The 22,842-nt window shown below is 48.9% G+C and overlaps 1 protein-coding gene across 1 annotated transcript in view; it reads left to right on the forward strand.

The window, feature by feature from the left end:
• Positions 1-22,842, forward strand: part of DNAH1 (dynein axonemal heavy chain 1) — a 99,426-nt gene that overhangs the window by 63,138 nt on the left and 13,446 nt on the right. Inside the window, 15 exon segments of the mRNA XM_040358700.1 lie at positions 2,647-2,855; positions 5,800-5,971; positions 6,400-6,591; positions 8,014-8,124; positions 8,250-8,435; positions 11,155-11,346; positions 13,271-13,438; positions 14,731-14,922; positions 15,059-15,190; positions 15,270-15,395; positions 17,070-17,189; positions 18,535-18,684; positions 18,776-18,936; positions 21,312-21,537; positions 21,620-21,815. Of these exon segments, the coding sequence (XP_040214634.1) occupies positions 2,647-2,855; positions 5,800-5,971; positions 6,400-6,591; positions 8,014-8,124; positions 8,250-8,435; positions 11,155-11,346; positions 13,271-13,438; positions 14,731-14,922; positions 15,059-15,190; positions 15,270-15,395; positions 17,070-17,189; positions 18,535-18,684; positions 18,776-18,936; positions 21,312-21,537; positions 21,620-21,815 (2,533 nt within the window).

The following is a 22,842-nucleotide window of genomic DNA, read 5'->3' on the forward strand; positions in this document are numbered from 1 at the left end:
GCGGACCGTATTCATCTGACAAGTCCGCTCAGAGATTTCGGTCTGATGGCTGTACACACCATCAAACCGAAATCCCCGCGGACAGAGAACGCGGTGACGTAGACGACACCGACACATGCGCGGGATTTCGGTCCGCTGGTTAGATGTACTAACCAGCGGACATGTCCGACGGACAGCTCTCCAGCGGACAAGTTTCTTAGCATGCTAAGAAACTTTTGTCCGCTGGATATCTGTCCGCTAGCCTGTACACACAATCGGATCTGTCCTCTGAAACTGGTCCGCGGACCAGTTTCAGCGGACATGTCCGGTCGTGTGTACGAGGCCTAAATAGACAGAAGTCAAACAGACTTGAATTCAGGACATCAGCATAAAGTCTAACCTGTTGATTAAGCACAAGCTGAATGTCCACCAGTCTCCTTAAGCACACATGATTAGGACAGGTGTGTACTACAACATGAGCTGCAATGGCGACCAGATGTTGCAGGCTCAATGCTGATTGTTAGAATGTGCTTACAGCATATATGTCATGGTCAGGGGTCAGGCTTGGAGACCAGTAGCTATAGCAATAGAGAGACTCTCATTGACCAGCTAGATAAGTACACAAGAAGGTCACCCTGGTAGATTACACAGGCTCTGTTTTTTACCAGAGCTTCTGATGGTGGAGATGGGTTTTGTTGCATGTAAGTACCAGGTCACAGTCCTCGGGATAACCCCACAGGAGGTGAGCAATGAGGGGTCTAGTAGCAGATATTGCCAGTTGGGATCAAACAAAAGCAAAGTCAGTAAACAAGCCAAAGGTTAGTAGCAAGTGGTTGCAGGTTGGAATTAACCGGAAGCGTAGTTGAGGAACAAGCCAAAGGTTGGTAACGAGTGCTAGTGGAGATAAGGACAGCTGCAGGTATGCAAAGGTGCAAGATATCTGCTTGATAGAGCACAATAATCTGGCAAACAGGAAGTGCAGAGACATGGCTTAATTAGGAAGTTCATGAGAGGAGCAAAGAGTTCAAGGTTCACCAGAAACAAGAGACGAGGCAAGATTGTTCTAAGGAATCAGATCGGGAGCTGTCCAGCATCTCAAGTGGCTAATCACGAAGAACTACTGCTGGACAATATAAGAGTTTACTAGAGCCTAACCCATGTGGGACACAACAGAATTCCGAGATGATCATTTCAACAAGTTTTAATTTTTTTAGTCAGCACAGACTTTAAACCCATCCAAAAATGTTGTTGCTTGATTTTTACCTAAAGGGCCTGTGAAAAAGCCCTCCGTAAACTTCACTTACTTACATACCAGCTTATCAAATAAATGTCTACTTTTTATATGTCCCAAGTTGGTCAAGCTTTAGAAAATATTTACTATTCCCTGCCTGGGGTGTCCAGCAGGGGAAAACTGGTGATTCAGGAAGAAGATGGTAAGGGGGAACAAAATCTGAGATCAGGAACAAGGGAGAACAGATACAAGGCAGCATTAGACGGGGTACAGCATACAGGGAAGAAACAGCTTAATGGTTAGCAGTATCTGGTGGCAAGCAAACACTAGATCGAGAGGCATTTAGTAGGGAAGGACCTAAATACCTTCCCAACAGCCAGCATCAGGTGGAAACAGATTACTGGGGTCTGCTGGCTGCTGGGAGACACCCGCTGGTGGACACTGGAATTACAACCCTCGTTCAAGGAACCACAGTGCCAAGAGCAGGTGGTCAAGGTCAGCACAAATTGGTCAAGCTTTAGAAAATGTTTACTATTCACTGTTTTTGAGATGATAAATAAATGCTTTGTTGGGCTTTTGGTTTGCCTTCTGGATCACCAGTGTTAGAAGAGATTCAGAGTTACAGCAGACTGACCTGGATGTAGAGGTGTTCTGGGCAGAGGCGTATCTAGTGAAAATAGCGCCTATGGCAAGCACTGAAACTGCGCCCCTGTCGAAACATTTGAAACCCATGTTTCAGATAACCTTAACAAAAAAAAACAGCTAACAAAACTAGTGATCTTTATCATCCCTTGTGATACCTTGGGTAGTGACATATCCTCTTTATGGAGAAATGTGGGGTTTATTAGACCCCTGATCCCTCCTCTGCCCTCCAAGGCCAGGTAAATGCAGAACCAATACTGGAAGTGATGAAATCTTCATCACTTAAGGCCTGATGTTCCTCCTTCTTCTTTGTGCGCTGCCAATCCGACCAGATGGAATGGGAGAGCCTGGGAGAACAGGGGAGGGCTGTGGCTGAACGCAGCAGGGATAGCGCTGCCATTGTCCATTAGCAAAGGTGCTGAAAATGAGATCCTGCCTATGCTCGGGAGGAGAGAAGAAGAGACCCTCAGACCCTGGTAAGTGCCTTGCTACTCAGCCACTCATCAGCGCCCCCTTCATATGGCGCCCATGGCACTTGCCATGGCTGCCATACCCTAGATACACCACTGGTTCTGGGAGATCTGATGTTCCGGGACACAACCAGGCCTTCTCCATGCTGGAAGTTCTGGTCAAGGCTCCAGCTGGAACACCCCCCCCTGCCCTCCCATAGGACATCCACAGAAGATGCCAAAACTACCAGAATCTCATAAATCTATGTTCAAAGTCTGTTCAGTAATAGCCATGGATCCTTGAACCATTTTCTTTCATAGTTGCTATACATTTCCATCTTATAGATTAAGAATGAAGCATTCCTTGAGGACATCAACAATATCCTGAACTCCGGAGATGTTCCCAACCTGTACGGAGCAGAGGAGCAGGATCAGATTGTCACTGTCATGAAGCCGGTTGTACAAGACATGGGGCAACAGCCAACAAAGGCCAACCTGATGGCGGCCTATACCCGCCGAGTCCAGGGGAACATCCATACCGTGCTGTGCATGAGGTACCATCCATAATGAATGACGAGTCTCCTTTCTGTGTGACTTTAATGACCTTTAATCCAATTTTCTATAATACATCTTATATATGTTCAAACCATTACATTTTAGATTTTGGCCAATTGGGTAAAACCTCCAATTTATCCTCAAATGCCCCGTACACACGACCGGGTTTTCTGACGGGAAAACTCCCCTAAAAAAAGCCGGACAAAAAAAGAGGACCTGCTCTCTTTTTTCCCGCCGGGATTCCCGGCAGACTTTTTCCCGGCGGAAAACGGTCATTTTTGGCCGTTTTCCAGTTGGGGAAAAACTCAGATGAAGCATACATACACGGTTGGGATTCCCGAGGAAAAGCTCTCATCTAAGTTTTCCTGACAGGGGAAAAGTCGAGAGCAGGTTCTCGGTTTTCCCCTTGGGATTTCCGACAGACCTTTTCCCATCAGGAATACCGATCATGTGTACTAGGCAATACACTGTCCTAAGGGGCTTTCTAAAACGATTCCAACATCAGGTCTCTTGATGCATTGCTTTGGCAATAGTTAGAAGCTTTCATTAGTGACACTTTAAGACAGGATATATTTGAGTCTAAAGATCAAAGTGGCACACTAAAGTTTTCAGGGTTCAAAAGAAGTTTTTTTTCCAAGCGCTTTAATAGGTGCTACAGCCAACGCGTTTCAAGGACCACACATTTCCCATCACCAGGGCTTTAAATGTATTAAATCTGATGGTAGGGGCTCAAAGCTGTTTAAAAAAGTCTACTGTTCAATGGGAGAACTCGGTAACGTTCAGCAACTGGTATAAACGACAATCCCTGAAAACGTGTCGGTTGTAGCACCTATCATACGTTTGGAATAAAACCTTATTTTGGACTCTAAGACTTCAAATGTGGTGCTTCAATTTTCCAAATCAAATATTACCTTCAAATTCCGGGGTTCACAGGAGCTGCCCACACATCTCCCAGACTGTCAGGAATGTACAGCAGGGGGTGGGGGGCAAATCTATGAAGCTACATTAGAAAACTGAGACCACACTATATATGTTTTAAGCAAGTTAACAGTGAAAGAAAACACATCCAACCAGCAAACAGAAAACACAGCAAAAGTGAATATACAAGTGAACCATAACCAACGGACAAAAGACATAATAAACAACCTAAGTAACAGAAAGCCTAACACTTCATTATATACATTTTATACAAAATGGGGAACACAAAAAATACAGGGCAATACCAGAGATGCAAGAAAGGGGGGAACCAGGATTGGAATCAGGAATAATGGGAGCAGGTACAAGGCAGCAGGGTACAGGATATAGGTACGAGGCAGCAGGGTGCAGGATGTGGGTACAAGGCAGCAGGGTACAGGATATAGGTACAAGGCAGCAGGGTACAGGATATAGGTACAAGGCAGCAGGGTACAGGATATAGGTACAAGGCAGCAGGGTAAAGGATAGAGGTACGAGGCAGCAGGGTACAGGATGTGGGTACAAGGCAGCAGGGTAAAGGATATAGGTACGAGGCAGCAGGGTAAAGGATATAGGTACAAGGCAGCAGGGTAAAGGATAAAGGTACAAGGCAGCAGGGTACAGGATATAGGTACAAGGCAGCAGGGTACAGGATATAGGTACAAGGCAGCAGGGTAAAGGATAGAGGTACGAGGCAGCAGGGTACAGGATGTGGGTACAAGGCAGCAGGGTAAAGGATATAGGTACGAGGCAGCAGGGTAAAGGATATAGGTACAAGGCAGCAGGGTAAAGGATATAGGTACAAGGCAGCAGGGTACAGGATATAGGTACAAGGCAGCAGGGTGCAGGATGTGGGTACAAGGCAGCAGGGTATAGGATATAGGTACAAGGCAGCAGGGTACAGGATATAGGTACAAGGCAGCAGGATACAGGATATAGGTACAAGGCAGCAGGGTAAAGGATATAGGTACAAGGCAGCAGGGTAAAGGATATAGGTACAAGGCAGCAGGGTAAAGGATAGAGGTACGAGGCAGCAGGGTACAGGATGTGGGTACAATGCAGCAGGGTACAGGATATAGGTACAAGGCAGCAGGGTAAAGGACATAGGTACAAGGCAGCAGGGTAAAGGATATAGGTAGGCAGCAGGGTAAAGGATATACGTACAAGGCAGCAGGGTAAAGGATATACGTACAAGGCAGCAGGGTAAAGGATATACGTACAAGGCAGCAGGGTGCAGGATGTGGGTACAAGGCAGCGGTACAGGATATAGGTAAAAGGCAGCAGGGTACAGGATGTGGGTACAAGGCAGCAGGGTACAGGATATGGGTACAAGGCAGCAGGGTACAGGATATGGGTACAAGGCAGGATCAGAAATAAGGCTCAGGATAATTTGGCAAGCAAGCCTCTGGCTAGCAGGCAAAACACTGACATGAGAGGCACAGGTAGAGGATGGACTAAATACCTTCCCAGCAGCCAGCATCAGGGGGTTAAATATTGGGATCTGCTGGCTGCTGGGAGACATCTGGACACTGGAACTACAATCCTTACCCAGGAGGACCACAGTGCCACCAGCAGGTGATCCAGGTCCTGACATAGACGCTCTAATAGGACACCACCAGTACAGTTTTGCCAAACACGCCAATAGCACAAAGTTATCATCTACCTAAGGTTTCAACGCCATCAATCTACCATTTGAAACTTTAGATGGCAATCTATTTCAAGGGAAAAAATTATTGTAACCAAGTTTAAAAACAACCTAAAAAAATTGCCCAAAATTGTTACAAAATTCAGGCAAAGCCCCAGCTGATGATAAGAAAACCTTTGCAGACAGAGGACTAAACACCGTAAACCATATTTTGATGATCGTATATTTTGTTTTTTATGCTACAACTGTAGATTGTTTCCTGAAATCGCACCCAAAGGTTACATTGCAGTTTAAGGTTTTCTACCCATTGAACCTCCAATTCTCATCCGATTTCGGTTTTGTAGTCCTATAGGTGAGGTGTTTCGGGCTCGTCTCCGGCAGTTCCCCTCCTTGGTGACCTGCTGTACCATTGATTGGTTTGACGAATGGCCGGCGGAAGCTCTACAATCTGTAGCGTCATCGCTCCTGATGGAGATCCCGGAGCTGGAGTCCAGAGATTCCGTCATCCAGGGCATGGTACGTTCTTCATTGGTTTTGGATGGCGGTCATGGCGCAATGATCCCAGTGTAAAGGGGGAGCTGTATGGGCATGATCAGGGCTGGGAAAAGGCGTGGTCAGGAGGGGAGGCTGCCCTGGGCGCAAAGGTTTATTGCAGGGATGGGGGTGCCCTGACCCTAAGGTAAGGGGAGGGGAGGGGGGGTTGCAGTTTGGCATCTTTGCCCTGGGCGCTGGATGCCCTTGTCCCAGCACATTTATATCATGTGTTTTTTTCTGGATTTTTGGTTAATATTCGGTCTCTATCATATAAAATACACCTATGATAAAAATGATAGACCCTTCATTTCTATGTAAGTGGGATGTGCCATGTAGCAGAGCTGTGTAAATCCCAGAACATTTTAGCGATTTGCCTGGAATTTCGTTTTTAAGAACGCTCCCCATTACAGATACAGATGTGTGTGGAGATGCACCAGTCAGTCGCCGTGAAGTCCAAACAATATTTAGCAGAACTTTCCCGGCACAATTACATCACCCCGAAGAGTTACCTGGAGCTGCTGGGGATCTACTCCTCTCTGATCGGAAAAAAACTGATGGAGATCAAAACCGCCAAAGATCGGATGAAGAGCGGCCTGGACAAGGTGAGGAGACATTAGAGTGTAAGCTCCTCTGTACAGAGACTGCTGTGACTGTGGGGGGAGGGGACATTAGAGTGTAAGCTCCTCTGTACAGAGACTGATGTGACTGTGGGGGAGGGGACATTAGAGTGTAAGCTCCTCTGGTACAGAGACTGCTGTGACTGTGGGGGAGGGGACATTAGAGTGTAAGCTCCTCTGTACAGAGACTGATGTGACTGTGGGGGAGGGGACATTAGAGTGTAAGCTCCTCTGTACAGAGACTGCTGTGACTGTGGGGGGAGGGGACATTAGAGTGTAAGCTCCTCTGTACAGAGACTGATGTGACTGTGGGGGGGGGGGAGGGGACATTAGAGTGTAAGCTCCTCTGGTACAGAGACTGCTGTGACTGTGGGGGAGGGGACATTAGAGTGTAAGCTCCTCTGTACAGAGACTGATGTGACTAGCTCAGTGATCTCTGTACAGCACTGCGGTATATGTCAGAGCTATATAAATGTATAATAATAATAGTGTGTGGCTGTGGGGGAGGGGACATTAGAGTGTAAGCTCCTCTGTACAGAGATTGATGTGATGTGGGGGAGGGGACATTAGAGTGTAAGCTCCTCTGTACATAGACTGTTGTGATGTGGGGTGGAGGGGTCATTAGAGTGTAAGCTCCTCTGTACAGAGACTGATGTGATTGGCTCAATATTCTCTGTACAGCGCCGCGGTATATGTCAGAGCTATATAAATGTATAATAATAATAATAGTGTGTGACTGTGGAGGGACATTAGAGTGTAAGCTCCTCTGGTACAGAAACTGTTCTGACTGGCTCATTGTTCTCTGTACAGCGCTGCGGTATATGTCAGAACTATACACATATATAAATAAAATACACAAATTTAATAAAATATAAAGTGGAACCTCGGATTGCGAGTAACGCGGTTAACGAGCGTTTCGCTATACCAGCGCTGTATTTCTAAAAATCCTAACTCGGATTGCCAGTGCTGTCTCGCAAAACGAGCAGGATTCAGGCCAAAGCGGTGTGCAGTACCGCTTTTTGGCCTGAGGTGGGGGGGGGCGCCAGAGTCAAACGGCGCCGATCGCAGCTGCTCGAAAATGCACGGAAAGGCCCTAAGACAGTTCGGATGACCTCGGCAAACCTCGGAAAGGCTCGTGAACGGAGTCTTTCCAAGGTTTGCCGAGGTCAGCCGAACTGTCCTCAGGCATTTCTGCCCGTTTCCGAGGGTCTCTGGCGCCCCCTGCCTCTGGCCGCATGCGGTATTGCATGCCATTGAAGTCAATGCAGAACAAATTATTTTTGTTTCCATTGACCTCAATGGGGAAACTCGCTTTGATATGCAAGTGCTTTGGAATACAAGCATTCTCCTGGATCGGATTATACTCGTAACTCTGATAATATTTTACATTTGCTGTATTTTTTTTAGCTGCTTCACACGGCGGAGGATGTGGCTAAGATGCAGGAAGATTTGGAGATAATGCGCCCCCAACTGGAGGATGCAGCACAGGAGACTGTGACAACAATGCAACAAATCGAGGTATCTGATGTCCACATTATATTTTACTTTGGTCCAGAGAATTTTTGTGTCTTCATTCTTAAAGGAATTTCCCTCTCCACTTTTCACCACCACGTGTCTGAAACGTTTCGCCTTATCTCCTCCAGAAAGATACGGTGGTGGCGGAGGCCACTCGAGCCTCAGTGCAGGCAGAGGAGGCCAAGGCCACGGAGAAGGCCCGCAAAGCTCAGGAAATCGCAGACGACGCCCAGAAGGACCTGGATGAGGCACTTCCTGCTCTGGACGCTGCGCTCGCCAGCCTGAAATCTCTTAATAAGAATGACGTCACAGAGGTGAGCAAATTAGGGAATTAGAAGGTGTAGTTAGGTGGGAGTGGTGGAAGTGTTGGGAATGGTGGGAGTGGTGGTAGTGGTGGTAGTGGTGGGAATGGTGGGAATGGTGGGAATGGTGGGAGTGGTGGGAGTGGGGGTGGGAGTGGTGGGAATGGTGGGAGTGGTAGGAGTGATGGGAATGGTGGGAGTGGTGGGAATGGTGGGAGTGGTGGAAATGGTGGGAGTGGTGGAAATGGTGGGAGTGGTGGGAGTGGTGGAAATGGTGGGAGTGGTGGGAATGGTGGGAATGGTGGGAGTGGTGGGAATGGTGGGAGTGGTGGGAGTGGTTGGAGGGTCTTTTTCCTCCCGGCTTGATTCTGGCCTGGTGCACCAGGCTTCTCACCGGTAGAAGGCAAGGCTCTCCCTAAGCTAAGGTGACCAGATTTTTAAAATGAAATCCGGGGACATATTTATTCTTTACTAGTAATGGCAACAATCAGCGACTCTCTGCCTGTCGCCGCCGCCCGCCTCACAGCCTCTCAAGTCTCACTCTTCGGGCCCCGGGTACTACTGGATGTGGAGCGGAGGAAGATCACTCCGCCAGGGAAGGCAAGGAGATAGGCAGGTGGCTGACCAGGACTTGAGCCAAGGCAGAAGAATATGCAAGCGGAGCTAAATGGGCATGCGCCCTAAACTGAAGAAATATTCCCTCCGCTCCGACCAGCACATGATCATCAGAAAGGGGCACAGATAATGGGAAAAATACAACCCCTTTATGCTAGTAGGTATGGCGGAGCGGGGGGGTGTAATTCTAATTTTTTTATATTAATTCTGCACTGATTGTCTTTGAAATTGCCCCTGCCCCCTATTAAATCCAATCTGGGGACAAAACCAGGGACAGACTTGGTCCGGGGACAGTGTCCTCAATTAGGGGACTGTCCCCTGAAACTGGGGATGTCTGGTCACCCTAAGTTAGGTGGGAGTGGTGGGAATGGTGGGAGTGGTTGGAGGGTCTTTTTCCTCCCGGGTTGATTCTGGCCTGGTGCACCAGGCTTCTCACCGGTAGAAGGCAAGGCTCTCCCTAAGTTCTAATTCCTTCCTGGTAGGAATAGTGCTGCACTGGTCTGGCCAGGGTTTGGGCTGGGAGAAGCCCACGGTCTATGTGCCCCTGGAGTGGCAGTCACGGGGTGCCAGACATTTCACTTGGGGAAGCTCACTTAAATTTATTAAGGCTGCACAGTCACTGCACCATTGCGTGTTTTTTCTCCCCTGGCTTCAGGGACAGGCTTTTTTTCTAGGACTGGGGGATTTTTTTCATTATTTTTCCTACGTATTTTGCTTTCTACAATGTTTGCCATGGGGGGTAGGTAGGCTGTACGGGGCCATGTGATTTCTAACAAAAGCCCTGCTTGATACAGCAGCCTTGGCTCCTCTGGGAAGGTGGCTCTTCATGCCGGAATCTTCTTGGTGGGATCAACTGGCATGAGTGAGGTTGGCAGCACTGGTAAGAGATCAGTAGGGCCAGGTTGATCACGAGACACAGCAGACTTATCCCTGTATGGACATTCACCATTGTTGGCAATGCAGCACACCACAATGCATTGTTGTGCACTGAATTATGTGTGCTGGAGCTGTGTTGCCTTAAAGTGTTGGGGTGCTTTTCAAGCAGAATTATGTTAATGCACCAGAAAGTCATAGATGGGCCCTAAAGCCATGATTAAGGCCTGTTGGTCGAAACCTGTTTGTTTTCTTATTGCATGTAAACAACAGTCAAAAAGAAAGCCATTGTCATGGATATGCTATAAAGTCTGGCAGCTTACCTGATCTCCATGTGTTCACTAGAGGCCTGACCCTCCTTCTGACTGTCTTTTATCACCTTCTTCCCTGTATGGCTCCACCCCAGGCCATCTCAGGAAGCCTACATTAACCACTGCACTGCTAGTCTGCTTTGCTGTTCAACCGTGTTGTTAGCTTTAGTTCCTGTCTGCAGTGTGCTATGATTATCTTCCTGTGTACCGTTTTTGGCTCGTCCCTGACTTCTCCTGTTTGCCTGTGATCCTGACTTCTTGCCTGTCCCTCGGTTACCCTTATCTGCCTGTTGCCCTGACCTCGGCTTACCCATCACTACCGCTTGTCCTGCTTGCTGCTTCCCCTCTCTCCCTGCGGTGCGTGACCTAGGGGATCCCAGGGGTCGCGACCTGGATTCAGCTGCGGCGAAGGCCATCCTCATCACTAGAGGCTCTGGTGAACACAAAGCTGGGTCTTTAGACTCCGCGCCCTGGGCGATCTTGGGTTCACGCTTCCTCTCTAATAGCAGCAGTCGGCCATAGGGTTCACTACCCTGTGGTGCATCCCTGACCCCAACGGGGTGCACTTGTCACCTGGCCACAGGTGACCTGACAGCCATGTTTTAGCTGACTTCCATGGCACAAGCCTTTCTCATTTTTGCATGGATGGGCCCTAAGTGTTTTTCCTCCATATGTAGAAAGAAATGTTTGGACAGCCGCACTCTGGAAAAACCTTCTCGGTTGCCTTTTATTGATAAAAGTGTTCAAACACCACACATCACAGCAAAGACAGGGGCATACAGCTGACTTTTCGCACTACAATCAGTGCTTACTCATAGCTGTATGAATGTAAGTCAATCACATGATAAAAGTATCTTGAATGCATCTCGGACACGCACGATAATCCTTCCAATAAAAATCTTTCTTGCCTCATGTATATCTTCCATCATTAGGTGAGAGCCCTGCAGCGCCCCCCGTTGGGTGTAAAGCTTGTCATTGAAGCCGTCTGTATAATGAAAGGAATCAAACCGAAGAAAGTGGCCGGGGAGAAGCCGGGAACTAAGATTGATGACTATTGGGAGCCGGGGAGAGGACTTCTGCAGGACCCGGGCAAGTTTCTTGAGGGACTCTACAAGTTTGATAAGGTGCGTGCTGTTCTGTTTTAACCACTTCAAATCCAGGCCTATTTCTGACATTTGTGGCTTACAAACTAAAACCAGTATTGTTTGCTAGAAAATTACTTAGAACCCCCAAACATTATATATATATATTTTAGACGAGACCCTAGCAGGGGAGCAGGGGTCTCCAAACTGTGACCCGAGGGCCAGATGTGGCCCTTTGCTAGCCTATATGCGGCCCTTGGGGCACTATTCCTCCAACTGATATGAGGCACTATTCCTTCCACTGACACCAACAAGGAGACACTATTTCTTCCTCTGATACCAATGATGGGTATCATCACTGGTACTATTCCTCCTGCTGATAGGGGCCCCACTCCTCCTCCTACTGACTACCAACCCTGAGGCCACATTTATTCTTACTGGTGCTGGGCCCGGGACATTTTCTGCGCCCACTGGCCACAATCCGGCCCTTTCTAAAGTCTGAAGGACAATAAAGTGGCCCTTTGTTTGAAAAGTTTGGAGACCCCTGCCCTAGAGAATAAACTGGTGGTCGTTGCAATATTTTATGTCACACAGTATTTGCACAGCGGTCTTTTAAACTACATTTTTTGGGGACAAATACACTTCAGTAAATAAAAAAAAACTAAACAGTAAAGTTTGCCCAATTTTTTTGTACAATGTGAAAGATGATTTTACGCCGAGTAAATAGATACCCAACATGTCAGATTTTAAAATTGTGCACGCTCGTGGAATGGCGTCAAACTACGGTGCTTAAAAAATCTCCATAGGCGACATTTTAAAAAATTTGAACGGCTACCAGTTTAGAGTTACAGAGGAGGTCTAGGGCTAGAATTATTGATCTCGCTCTAACAATTGCGGTGATACCTCACATGTGTGATTTGAACACCGTTTACATTCGCGGGCGTGACAGATGCGTTTGCTTTCGCGCGTGAACACAGAGAGATATTTTTTTTTCTTTTTTTACGCTGTTCCATTTAAAAATAAATTCTGATCTTTTTTATTGCTGTCACAAGGAATGTAAACATCTCATGTGACACTAAAAGGTGGTGACAGGTCCTCTTTGGGGTCTAAAAGATCCTAAATCCCTCCATTGCACTTAAAAGGATATAAAACGCCAAGATTTTTTTTACACTACTTTGGATTTTTAAAAACTGGCGCCATTAGTTGCAGAGTAAACCGGAAGTGACGTAGTGATGTCGCTCCCGGGTTACTACATCGGAGACCCAATCAAAGCCGATTCCAGCTTTGTTCGGGTCTCCGGCCAGCTGGTGGATGTGCCTGCTGGTAGCTTGGGCCTTCCGGTGGAACGGGAGAGCCCAGGCGGGATGCAGAAGGTGGCGGGGGGGGAGGGGGGGGCGGACAATAGTCAGCTTACTTACAAAAATAAGCTGATGCAGTTCAATACAATGTGCAATCAGTGGCGTCACTATGGGGGGGGGGGGTGCGGGGTACCATAAAGTAGGAAGTGATATCTTTTTTTTTTTTTAAAGGATACATTTTATTTAGATTTTTAACAATGTTGTACAATTACATTTCACGGCACATATTCACGTACAATATAACATCAATAAGGAAGTGATATCTGACCGCCATGGTGTCACTCCCATCCGTGGCAGCGCAGGGATCGGCACGTTGGCACCAACCGCTTCATTTACTAAAGCCAGTTTGGGGTGCGCACCGTGACTGTGCGCTGCCGGCCTGAAACTAGCCTGCCCAGCGTCCTGCAGGCCACTGTGGCAGGCTAGACAGGAGCGAGATCGCTAGGGAGGGGGGGGTGTGACACCATATTTTACTGCACCAAGTGACCCCAAACCCTAGTGATGCCACTGCAGGCAATGCAGGAACCATGATCTTAATTGTTCAGCATGTGTCAGACAGGAAGTGAGAATTGTCAATGGATGGCATGATCTTCTCTCTCTGCTGTCAGGAAAATATTCCCGATGCCGTAATCAAAGCCATCCAGCCGCACATCGACAACGAGGAGTTCCAGCCGGCCGCCATCGCCCGCGTCTCCAAGGCGTGCACGTCCATCTGCCAGTGGGTGCGGGCCATGCACAAATTCCACTTTGTGGCACGAGGCGTGGAACCGAAACGAGTAAGTAGTAAAGATACTACATGAAGGCGTATTATTATTACTTCCACCCTTGGAGGCTTATTCATAAAGGTTGGCGAGATAAAAACCGTGACCCCCTTCTTACCCAACCCCAGTACCCTTAAGACCCCCTCCTTACCCAACTCCAATACCCTTAAGACCCCACCTTACCCCACCTAAGCACCCTCAAGTGTCCACCTTTACCCACCCCAGCACCCTTAAGATTCCACCTTACTCCACCACAGCACCCTTAAGACCCCACCTTGCCCCACCCTCAAATCCCCACCCCAGTACCCCTAAGACCACCAATAAACCTTACCCATTGACCCAATGCATTTTTCCCAAAGAAGGGGGCTCAGATCTTCCCGATTTCACCCTTGGGGGATTATTCATAAAGATTGGTCAGATAAAAACAATGATCCCCACCCCAGGACCCTTAAGACCCCACCCTAATCCAACCTCATTACTTTAAAGACCCTACCTTACCCCACTCTAGTACCCTTAAGACCCCACTTTACCCCATCCCAGCACCCTTAAGACCCCACTTTTCCCAACTTACCCCACCCCAGCACCCTTAAGACCCCACTTTTACCCTTACCCACCACCCTTAAGACCCCACCTTACCCCAATCTCAGTACCCTTAAGACACCACCCAAGTACCCTTAAGACCCCACCTTACCCCACTCCAGTACCCTTAAGACCTCACCTTACCCCACCCCAGAACCCTTAAGACACCATCCTACCTCACCCTAGTACCCTTTAGACCCCATTCTACCTCACCCTAGCACCCCTAAGAGCCCATTCTACCGCACCCTAGCACCCTTAAGACCCCATCCTACCTCACCCTAGCACCCTTTAGACCCCATTCTAGCTCACCCTAGCATCCTTAAGACCCCATCCTACCCCACCCCAGCACGCTTAAGACCCCATTATACCCAACCCCAGCACCCTTAGGAAACCAACCTACCTCACCCTAGCACCCTTAAGACCCAATTCTACCTCACCCTAGCACCCTTAAGACCCCATCCTACCCCACCCCAGCACCCTTAAAACCCCATCCTGCCCCACCCCAGCACCCTTAAGACCACCAGGAAACCTTCCCCATTGACCCAATGCATTTTGCCGAATGGTCTAGTTTCACAGATTTCCCAAAGAAGGGGGCTCAGATGTTCCTGATTTCACCAAGAGCTCCTAAGATGACCTCTCCTCGGTCAATGGACTGGTTGATGGTCTTCCTGATCTCAGAACATTGCATTATATGGCTGCCTCAGCAGATTTTGTTGTATTTTCTGCAGCAAGCCCTACAAGAAGCTCAGGAGGACTTGGAGGAGACGCAGAAGATTCTGGACGAGGCGAAAGCCCGCCTGAGCGAAGTGGAAGAGGGAATCACAACCCTACAAGCCAAATACCGCGACTGCGTGTCCAAGAAAGAAGAGCTGGAGCAGAAGTGTGATCAGTGTGAGCAGAGGCTGGGCCGCGCCGACAAGGTGATCAGAGACAAACCTTCACCCCCAATCCTTGGTTTCCATATTCACTTCATTATCTTCTGTTGTATAACCCCCCATCCCATCTATTACCCCCTACCCCAACATACCTATCACTCACTATTACTCTGTGCCTCAGCTGATCACCGGACTCTCTGACGAGAAGCAGCGCTGGCAGGACACAGTGCTGAACCTCGAGAACCTCCTTGTTAACGTCACTGGAGACCTCCTGCTCTGTGCCGGCTTCTTGGCCTATCTTGGCCCTTTCACGGTAAGCCAGCGTTACATCACGTATTATATGGCTTTCAGTGGAGCAGATATTGATTATGTGGCTCCTGGTTACTCTATAGGGCCATTATCGGACGGCTCTGTTTGAACAATGGACGAAGAAGCTGAGGGAACTGGAGGTACCGTGTACTCAGGAGCCTTCCCTATTGGGGACTCTGGGGGACCCTGTGAAGATCCGTTCCTGGCAGGTAAGTTATTGGAGAGATTAAATGATGATATCAAGCAGATATTGTTCATATTATTTATTAACCAGCTTCTGCAGTTCACAGCGCTGTCTGTGTGTGTGGTGAATAGCAGAGGCGGCTCTAGGCTTTGCGAGGCCCCTGTGTGTGCGAGGCCTTAGGCAAAACCTAGACATGAGGCCCCACTCACGCCCATGAGGGAAAAAGAAAGAAAGAAATCAAGTGGTCTCCAAGATGCAGCCTGGAGGTCGGATGTAGCCCTTTGCTTGCCTTTATCTGTCCCATGGGGCCCAATTCCCTCCACTGACACCAACAATGAAGCATAATTCCTGCCACTGACACCAACAATGGAGCACAACTCCTTCCAATGACACCAATGATGGGGGCATCTTCTCCTAACGAGACCGATGATGGGGCACAAGTCCACCCACTGACACCAACAAAGAGGTACAATGCCTCCCAATGACAATGAACGAAGGGGGAACCTCCGGCAAAAGGGCACCACCGATGGGGCCTAATTTCTTCCATTGACACCATTGTAGGGGCAAAACTTCTCACAGTGACACCCATGATGAGGCTCTATTCCTTCCACTGACACCCATGATGGGGCACAAGTCCTCCCAGTGACACCAACAAAAGGGTACAATTAGTCCCAATGACACTAACAAAGGGACACACCTTCTCCCAATGACACCAACGATGGGGCCTAATTTCTTCCATTGACACCATTGAAGGGCCACAACTCCTCCCAGTGACACCCATGATGGGGCTCTATTCCTTTCACTGACACCCATGACGGGGCACAAGTCCTCCCAGTGACATCAACAAAGGGGTACAATTAGTCCCAATGACACTAACAAAGGGACACACCTTCTCCCAATGACACCAATGATGGGGCTTAATTCCTCCCAATTACACTAATTAAGGGGCACAACTCTTCCCAGTGACACCAAAGATGGGCTACAAGTCCTCCTAATGATACCAACATTGGGTCACAAGTCCTCCCAGTGACTCCAACAAATGGGCACAATTCCTCCCAATGACACTAATGAAGGTGCAAACCTCCTCCCAATAACACCAACAATGGGGCTTAATTCCTTCCAATTACACTATTGAAGGGGCACAACTCCTCCCAGTGACACCAAAGATGGGGTACAAGTCCTCCCAATGACGCCAACAAAGGGGTACAATTCCTCCCACTGACACCAACAAAGGGGCACTCTTCCCCCCCAATGACACCAACAATGGAGCACGATTTCTTCCAATGACACCAACGATGGAGCATTGTTTACTCCCACTGACGCCAGGACATTTTCTACACCCACTGCCACAGTCCAACCCCCAAAGGTCTGAAGAACAGTCAATTGGCTCTTTTTTTTTTTTAAGTATGGAAACCCCTCTCTGATGTAATCCATCAGTCATGATTTTAACCTAATTTTGCAACTCAACGTGTTTGAAATTTGAGCTCAACTCCCTTCCGGATCTTACTGTTGTCAGATAGAAATGCGTCAGTGGTCAGATTATTTCTATAAGATCTGAAGGTGTGTATGACCCGCAATAAATGTGCCATTTGTAGGGAAATGATGTGTGAACTCCATGAAGGACGGTTCTGTGGTGTTGAGAGGATAAGATGTTCCTCCTTGTGTCTTTACACGTCATACTAATCCTGCTCTTCCTCAGATCGCAGGTCTTCCGAACGACACCCTGTCCGTGGAGAACGGCGTGATATGTCAGTATTCACAGCGCTGGTCTCATTTCATCGACCCTCAAGGACAGGCCAACCGCTGGATCAAAAACCTGGTGAGCCGATGGAAACATCCGATGTTCAGAGCCATGTGAAGGCAATTCATGAGGCACCACAGAACTGAGACTTTGCCGTCTGGTTCTCCGTTTTCATTCCACATTTCTGTTATATTTACACTGCTGAACTATTATTGTAAATCACAAAACTGGCTAGACAGAATTACAAGTTCTTTGGCAGGTACAACGAATTACAACTGTTCCAAGTTATTTTACTAATAATGTCTGTATGTCCGGAGGAGCAGAGAGTGTGGTCTCCTCTGGTCCTTTTGGGAGAACCTCAGATGTATGGGCGTCCGCTCCATAGGGCAAGGGGGGCAATTGCCCCCCCTTGAATCGAGAAGGTGTTGAAGAGTGAAAACACCCCTCCGCAACTGAAGCAGTGACAGGCAGGTTAGAACATGGAGAGAGAGGCGAGCTGCTGGCTGTGGCGTTGCAAGGGGGAGGGTGGTCTGGTGCGGACTGACCAACCATCCCCTTCTCTCGTGGCCGCGGGCAGTCTGAGCAGTCCCAGGCCGGATGTCACACAGGCACAGAGAGCAGAGTGAAGCCGCCTCCCCCTCCAGTGTTTGTGTACACTGGGGGAGGGAACCTGCTGTGCAGATCTGAGGTACTGAATGGGATGGGGAGGGGGGTCCGTCTGTGCTGAAGGGTGGATTTGTGCTGAATGGGGGTCCACCTGTGCTGAAGGGGGGTCTGTGCTTAAAGGGGGTCCATCTGTGCTGAAGGGGGTCTGTGCTGAATGGAGGGCTCTGTGTGGAATGGGAGGGTCTGTGCTGAAGGCGGGGTCCATTTGTGCTGAATGGAGGGGTCTGTGCTGAAGGGGGATCCATCTGTGCTAAATGGAGGGGTCTGTGCAGAATGGGGAGGCCCATCTGTGCTGAAGGAGGGTCCACATGTGCTGAAGGGGGGTCTGTACATTCTCTAGGCTATATTTATATGGGCATGGAGTGAAGCTGAATTATCTCAAGAGCTATTTCACACTGCCAGCTGGCCGCGTTATCGGTAAAGAGGCGCTAAAAATCGGCGCTTTACCATCGTTTTAGGTGCGCTATTTGGCCGCTAGCAGGGCGCTTTTAACCCCCGCTAGCGTTTGAAGAAAGGGTTAAATGCGACTGTGTATAGCCGCTGCCAAAGCGGACGCCCATGCTCAGATGTTGGGTCATAGAGATCCTCACGTCCAATGTCATGAGCAGTGTAAGAGAGATGAGGAGAATGAAATTTGTTTGCTGATAAATCTGGACAGTTCAGTGAAGTTTGACCATTTTGGCTAAATGCACCGGTGTCAATGTGGATGGAGATAATAAAGTGTTTTTGGTGTTTTTTCCATCTTCGTCTCTTCCAGGAGAAAGATAACGGCCTGGATGTGGTGAAGCTCAGTGACCGCGACTTCTTGCGCAGTTTAGAAAACGCCATTCGTTTTGGAAAGCCGTTTATGCTGGAGAATGTTGGGGAAGAGTTGGACCCGGCACTGGAGCCCATATTACTCAAACAGGTATGAGAAGAACGTGTTCTGTTCAGGGTGGTGCGTTCTCCAGACCTTCTCCTGTCCACTGATTCTTGCGTGTCTCCTTACCATGCTACAGACTTACAAGCAGCAGGGGAGCACCGTCCTACGTCTGGGCGATGCCGTCATTCCGTATCACGATGACTTCAGGATGTATATCACCACCAAACTGCCGAATCCCCATTATCCACCCGAGATCTGCACCAAAGTGACCCTCATCAACTTCACACTATCCCCCAGGTAGGAGAGAATTTACTGATCGGAGCAAACATTTCCTCTCATACTAATGTTGTTCTCCTGTGCTGGACTAAATCAGGGTTTGTGGAGACCCGCAGTCCAAACAAAAGGTAAATGTTACCTCTGGGTTCTGCCTCGTACACACGACCGGGTTTTCCGACAGGAAAACTGCGATGAGAGCTTTTGGCCGGGAATCCCGGCCGTGTGTATGCTCCCTCGCAGTATTTCCGATGGGAAAACTGCCAAAAACCGCTGGCAAAAAAAAAGAGAACCAGCTCTCTTTTTTCCCATCGGGATTCCTGGCGGACTTTTTCCCGTCGAAAATCCCGGCCGTGTGTACGAGGCATTAGGGACAATACACGCAACCACCTGGATGAAATGAACTTCACATCTGAGGTTGCCCCATCAAATCAGGGCACAACCCTTCACATGGCCACCATCACATCAGAGGTTCTTCTATCACATTGGAGGTCCCCCATTATTTCAGAGGTCCCCACATCATATCAGAGCCCCCCCCCCCAATATATCAGTGTCATCCCTTCACATCAGAGGCCCCCAATCACATGATAGCCCCCCCATCACATCAGATGTATCCCTATACATCAATTGCCCCCTATACCTGGGCCCCCCGTACTCATATAGGCCCCCATCATAGAGCCCCCAAACCATACAGTCCCACTTTCACATCAGCAACCCTACCTTTTGGCTCCAGCAGCATTGCAGAGGGTGAGAGGTGGAAGAGGTCTGGAGGAGGTCGACTTTCATCTTCTCCCTTGACGGAGTGCATTTGCTGGAGGCCGGCCAGACACTCGTGATATTGATCTAGGCCAGTGGTCTCCAAACTGTGGTCCGGGGACCAGATGCAGCCCTTTGCTTGCTTTCATCTGGCCCTTGAGGTACTATTTCATCCACTGATACAAATAATGGGGCAAAGTACCCCCCACTGACAACAATAAAGGGACACAAATCTCTCCACTGACACCAATGAACGGTCACAATTCCTCCCAAAGACACCAATGATGGGGCAAAATTTCTCCCAATGATGGGGCACAATTTTTCCCAACAACACCAACAATAGGGCGCAGTGATACCATTGATGGGACAATTTTTTTTCCAATGACACCAATGATGGGACACAATTCCTTCCAATGGCATTTTGGAAGGAGTGCAATCCCTTCCACTAACACCAATGATGAGGCCCAACTCCCCCACTGACACCAAAGTTGGGGCCTTGTTTTTTTCCCCACAGACCCTGGGACCTTTTCTACTTCCAATGGCCACTGTCTGGCCCTCCTAAAGTGGCCCTTTGTTTAGAAAGTGTGGAGACCCCTGGTCTAGGGCGAACTGGGTCCTATGATGGCAGAACCCCCCCGGGGGAACCCAAACAGCACCAAAGGCCTAGTACACACGAGAGGATTGATCCGCGGATACGGTCCGCCGGACCGTATCCGCGGATAAATCCTCTCGAGGATTTCCGCGGATTTTCATCCGATGGAGTGTACTCACCATCGGATTGAAATCCGCGCCGAAATCCCATCGCGATGACGTGTCGCGCCGTCGCCGCGATGATGACGCGGCGACGTGCGCGACGCTGTCATATAAGGAATTCCACGCATGCGTCGAATCATTACGACGCATGCGGGGGATCCATTCGGACGGATTGATCCGGTGAGTCTGTACAGACCAGCGGATCAATCCGTTGGGATGGATTCAAGCGGATAGATTTTAAAGCATGTCTTCAAATTTTTATCCGCTTGAAATCCATCCCAGGGGATAAAAATCCGCCGAAACAGATCCGCTGGATTGTACACACCAGGGGATCTATCCGCTGGAGCCGGTCCGCGGATCAATTCCAACGGATGGATCCTCTCGTGTGTATGGGGCCAAAGTGTTCCATGGCACCCTAGTTGAAAAACACTGGACTACAGAACTCCTCCTATATCCCCCCCCCCCCCCCCCCCATTGCTGTTCCTCTCCACATTGGATACATTGATTGTCTTTACCAGAAAAACAGTCCTGCTGCCTTGACTTCCAGGATCCTGTCCATACACTGTGCATAGGGATTGAGAGATGTTTAATGGGGAAGGAAAGTGCTGTGGGTTCCACTGAGAAACTTTTTCTTTACATAAGCATTATTGACAGCCACAATAATGTACAGCTTTGACATTCAATGAAGTTACATATGGAGTAGATCCATAGAAAATACAAATGTATATAAAAAGATTATCTGGTTTTATGAATGCAAAGGAGACATTGAGAAAGTTTTCATGTTTTAGGCTGAGTGAATTTCTGACTTGCCATGGGTAATCCCATACAGATTAGCAATCATTCTGCATGTCTGACTATCTCTTGATCCCCTCCTGTTATTGCCCCTCAAGTGGTCTGGAGGATCAGCTCCTCGGACAGGTCGTGGCGGAAGAGCGGCCTGACTTAGAAGAAGCGAAGAACCAGCTAATCTTGTCCAACGCAAAAATGCGCCAAGAGCTGAAGGAGATTGAGGATCAGATCCTGACCCGTCTCAGCTCCTCCCAAGGTAATCCTGTGGATGATGTGGACCTCATCAAAGTGTTGGAGGCCTCCAAGGTGAAAGCGGCTGAGATTAAGGTGAGCTATGGACTGACAATTCTTTGCTTTGGCTTCTGACCTTCTCTGGGGCCAGCTGTGACCCAACGTCCCCTTTCTACAGGCAAAAGTGCAAGTGGCCGAGCAGACGGAGAAGGATATAGACAGCACGCGGCACCAGTATGTCCCAGTGGCCGTCAGGACTCAGATCTTGTTCTTCTGTGTCTCGGATTTGTCCAACGTGGATCCGATGTACCAGTATTCACTGGAGTGGTTCCTGGGCATCTTTACTGCCGCCATCGCCAACTCTGAGAGAGCAGGTACACCAAAAGTTTTACAACATGCCTAATTATGTCAAACCCGACCATCCAATTCATTCTGGCTCGGCAAATGTCTATGTGGTAATCTCTCCAATTATCCAATCCACATGAATTTTCTTTATCTGTTGATAACTGTATAACCACCCCTGATAAAATGACCACCTATTGACAATACATGGTGGAATCCTTATGAACAGGGGCCTTGCTAGGTGGCAAAAAGACCAGGGGCTTCAGCCCGAAGTCCAAGGCCGGAGGGTTGGCGGGGGTGTTTGGTGTATGTGGGCTGGGGGGGGGGGGGGGGGGGGGTTGTGTGGCTTACCAGTGTCCATCAATGCTGACCACTAAACTCGCTTGCCTGACACACTGACCTGCCTGACCTATATACACTGATCTACATGAACTCACTGTCTGACCTACATACACTGACTTCACCTACATACACACTCACTGACCTACCTCAGCTCAGCCGTGGTATGCGGTGCAGGTACGCCCAATGCCCATCATCATAGAGATGCAGCCAGAGGAGGAGAGCCGCCGAGCGGGGATGTGGCGTGGTGGTGCGGCGGCATTGTAATTCCCACCTTCTGGAGCTTGTAGCGCCTATGATGGACGTCACACGTCTCGTGGTCCAGGCATTGGACCAGTGGGACCTCCATCATAGGCGCTGCAGGCTCCAGAAGGTGGGACCTGCTATGTCACTCGGCGGCGCTCGGGATCAGAATGGTCCCTGCTCAGAGGCACTCGGGGCTAACAATTAAATACCGCATGCCTAAGACTCGGGTCTTTTCAAGAACACATTTGGGGCTCCAGGCCCCCCTAACGACGCCCCTGCTCATGAACCTTCTTTCCTCTGCAACTGGTCCTGGGTCAGCAAGTGATCAAAAAGCGCAGTTATACTCAATAATTAGGGCCAGACTCCATCCTCTGGTTCACACCACTTTCTCCAATGTCAGGATCGATTCACCAGCAAAACAGTAGTTTAGATTCCCAAAACATGCAGGTCATAGAGAAAGCAGAACCCTCAAAG

Source organism: Rana temporaria, chromosome 7 (genome assembly GCF_905171775.1).
Source record: "Rana temporaria chromosome 7, aRanTem1.1, whole genome shotgun sequence".
Classification (NCBI taxonomy): domain Eukaryota; kingdom Metazoa; phylum Chordata; class Amphibia; order Anura; family Ranidae; genus Rana; species Rana temporaria.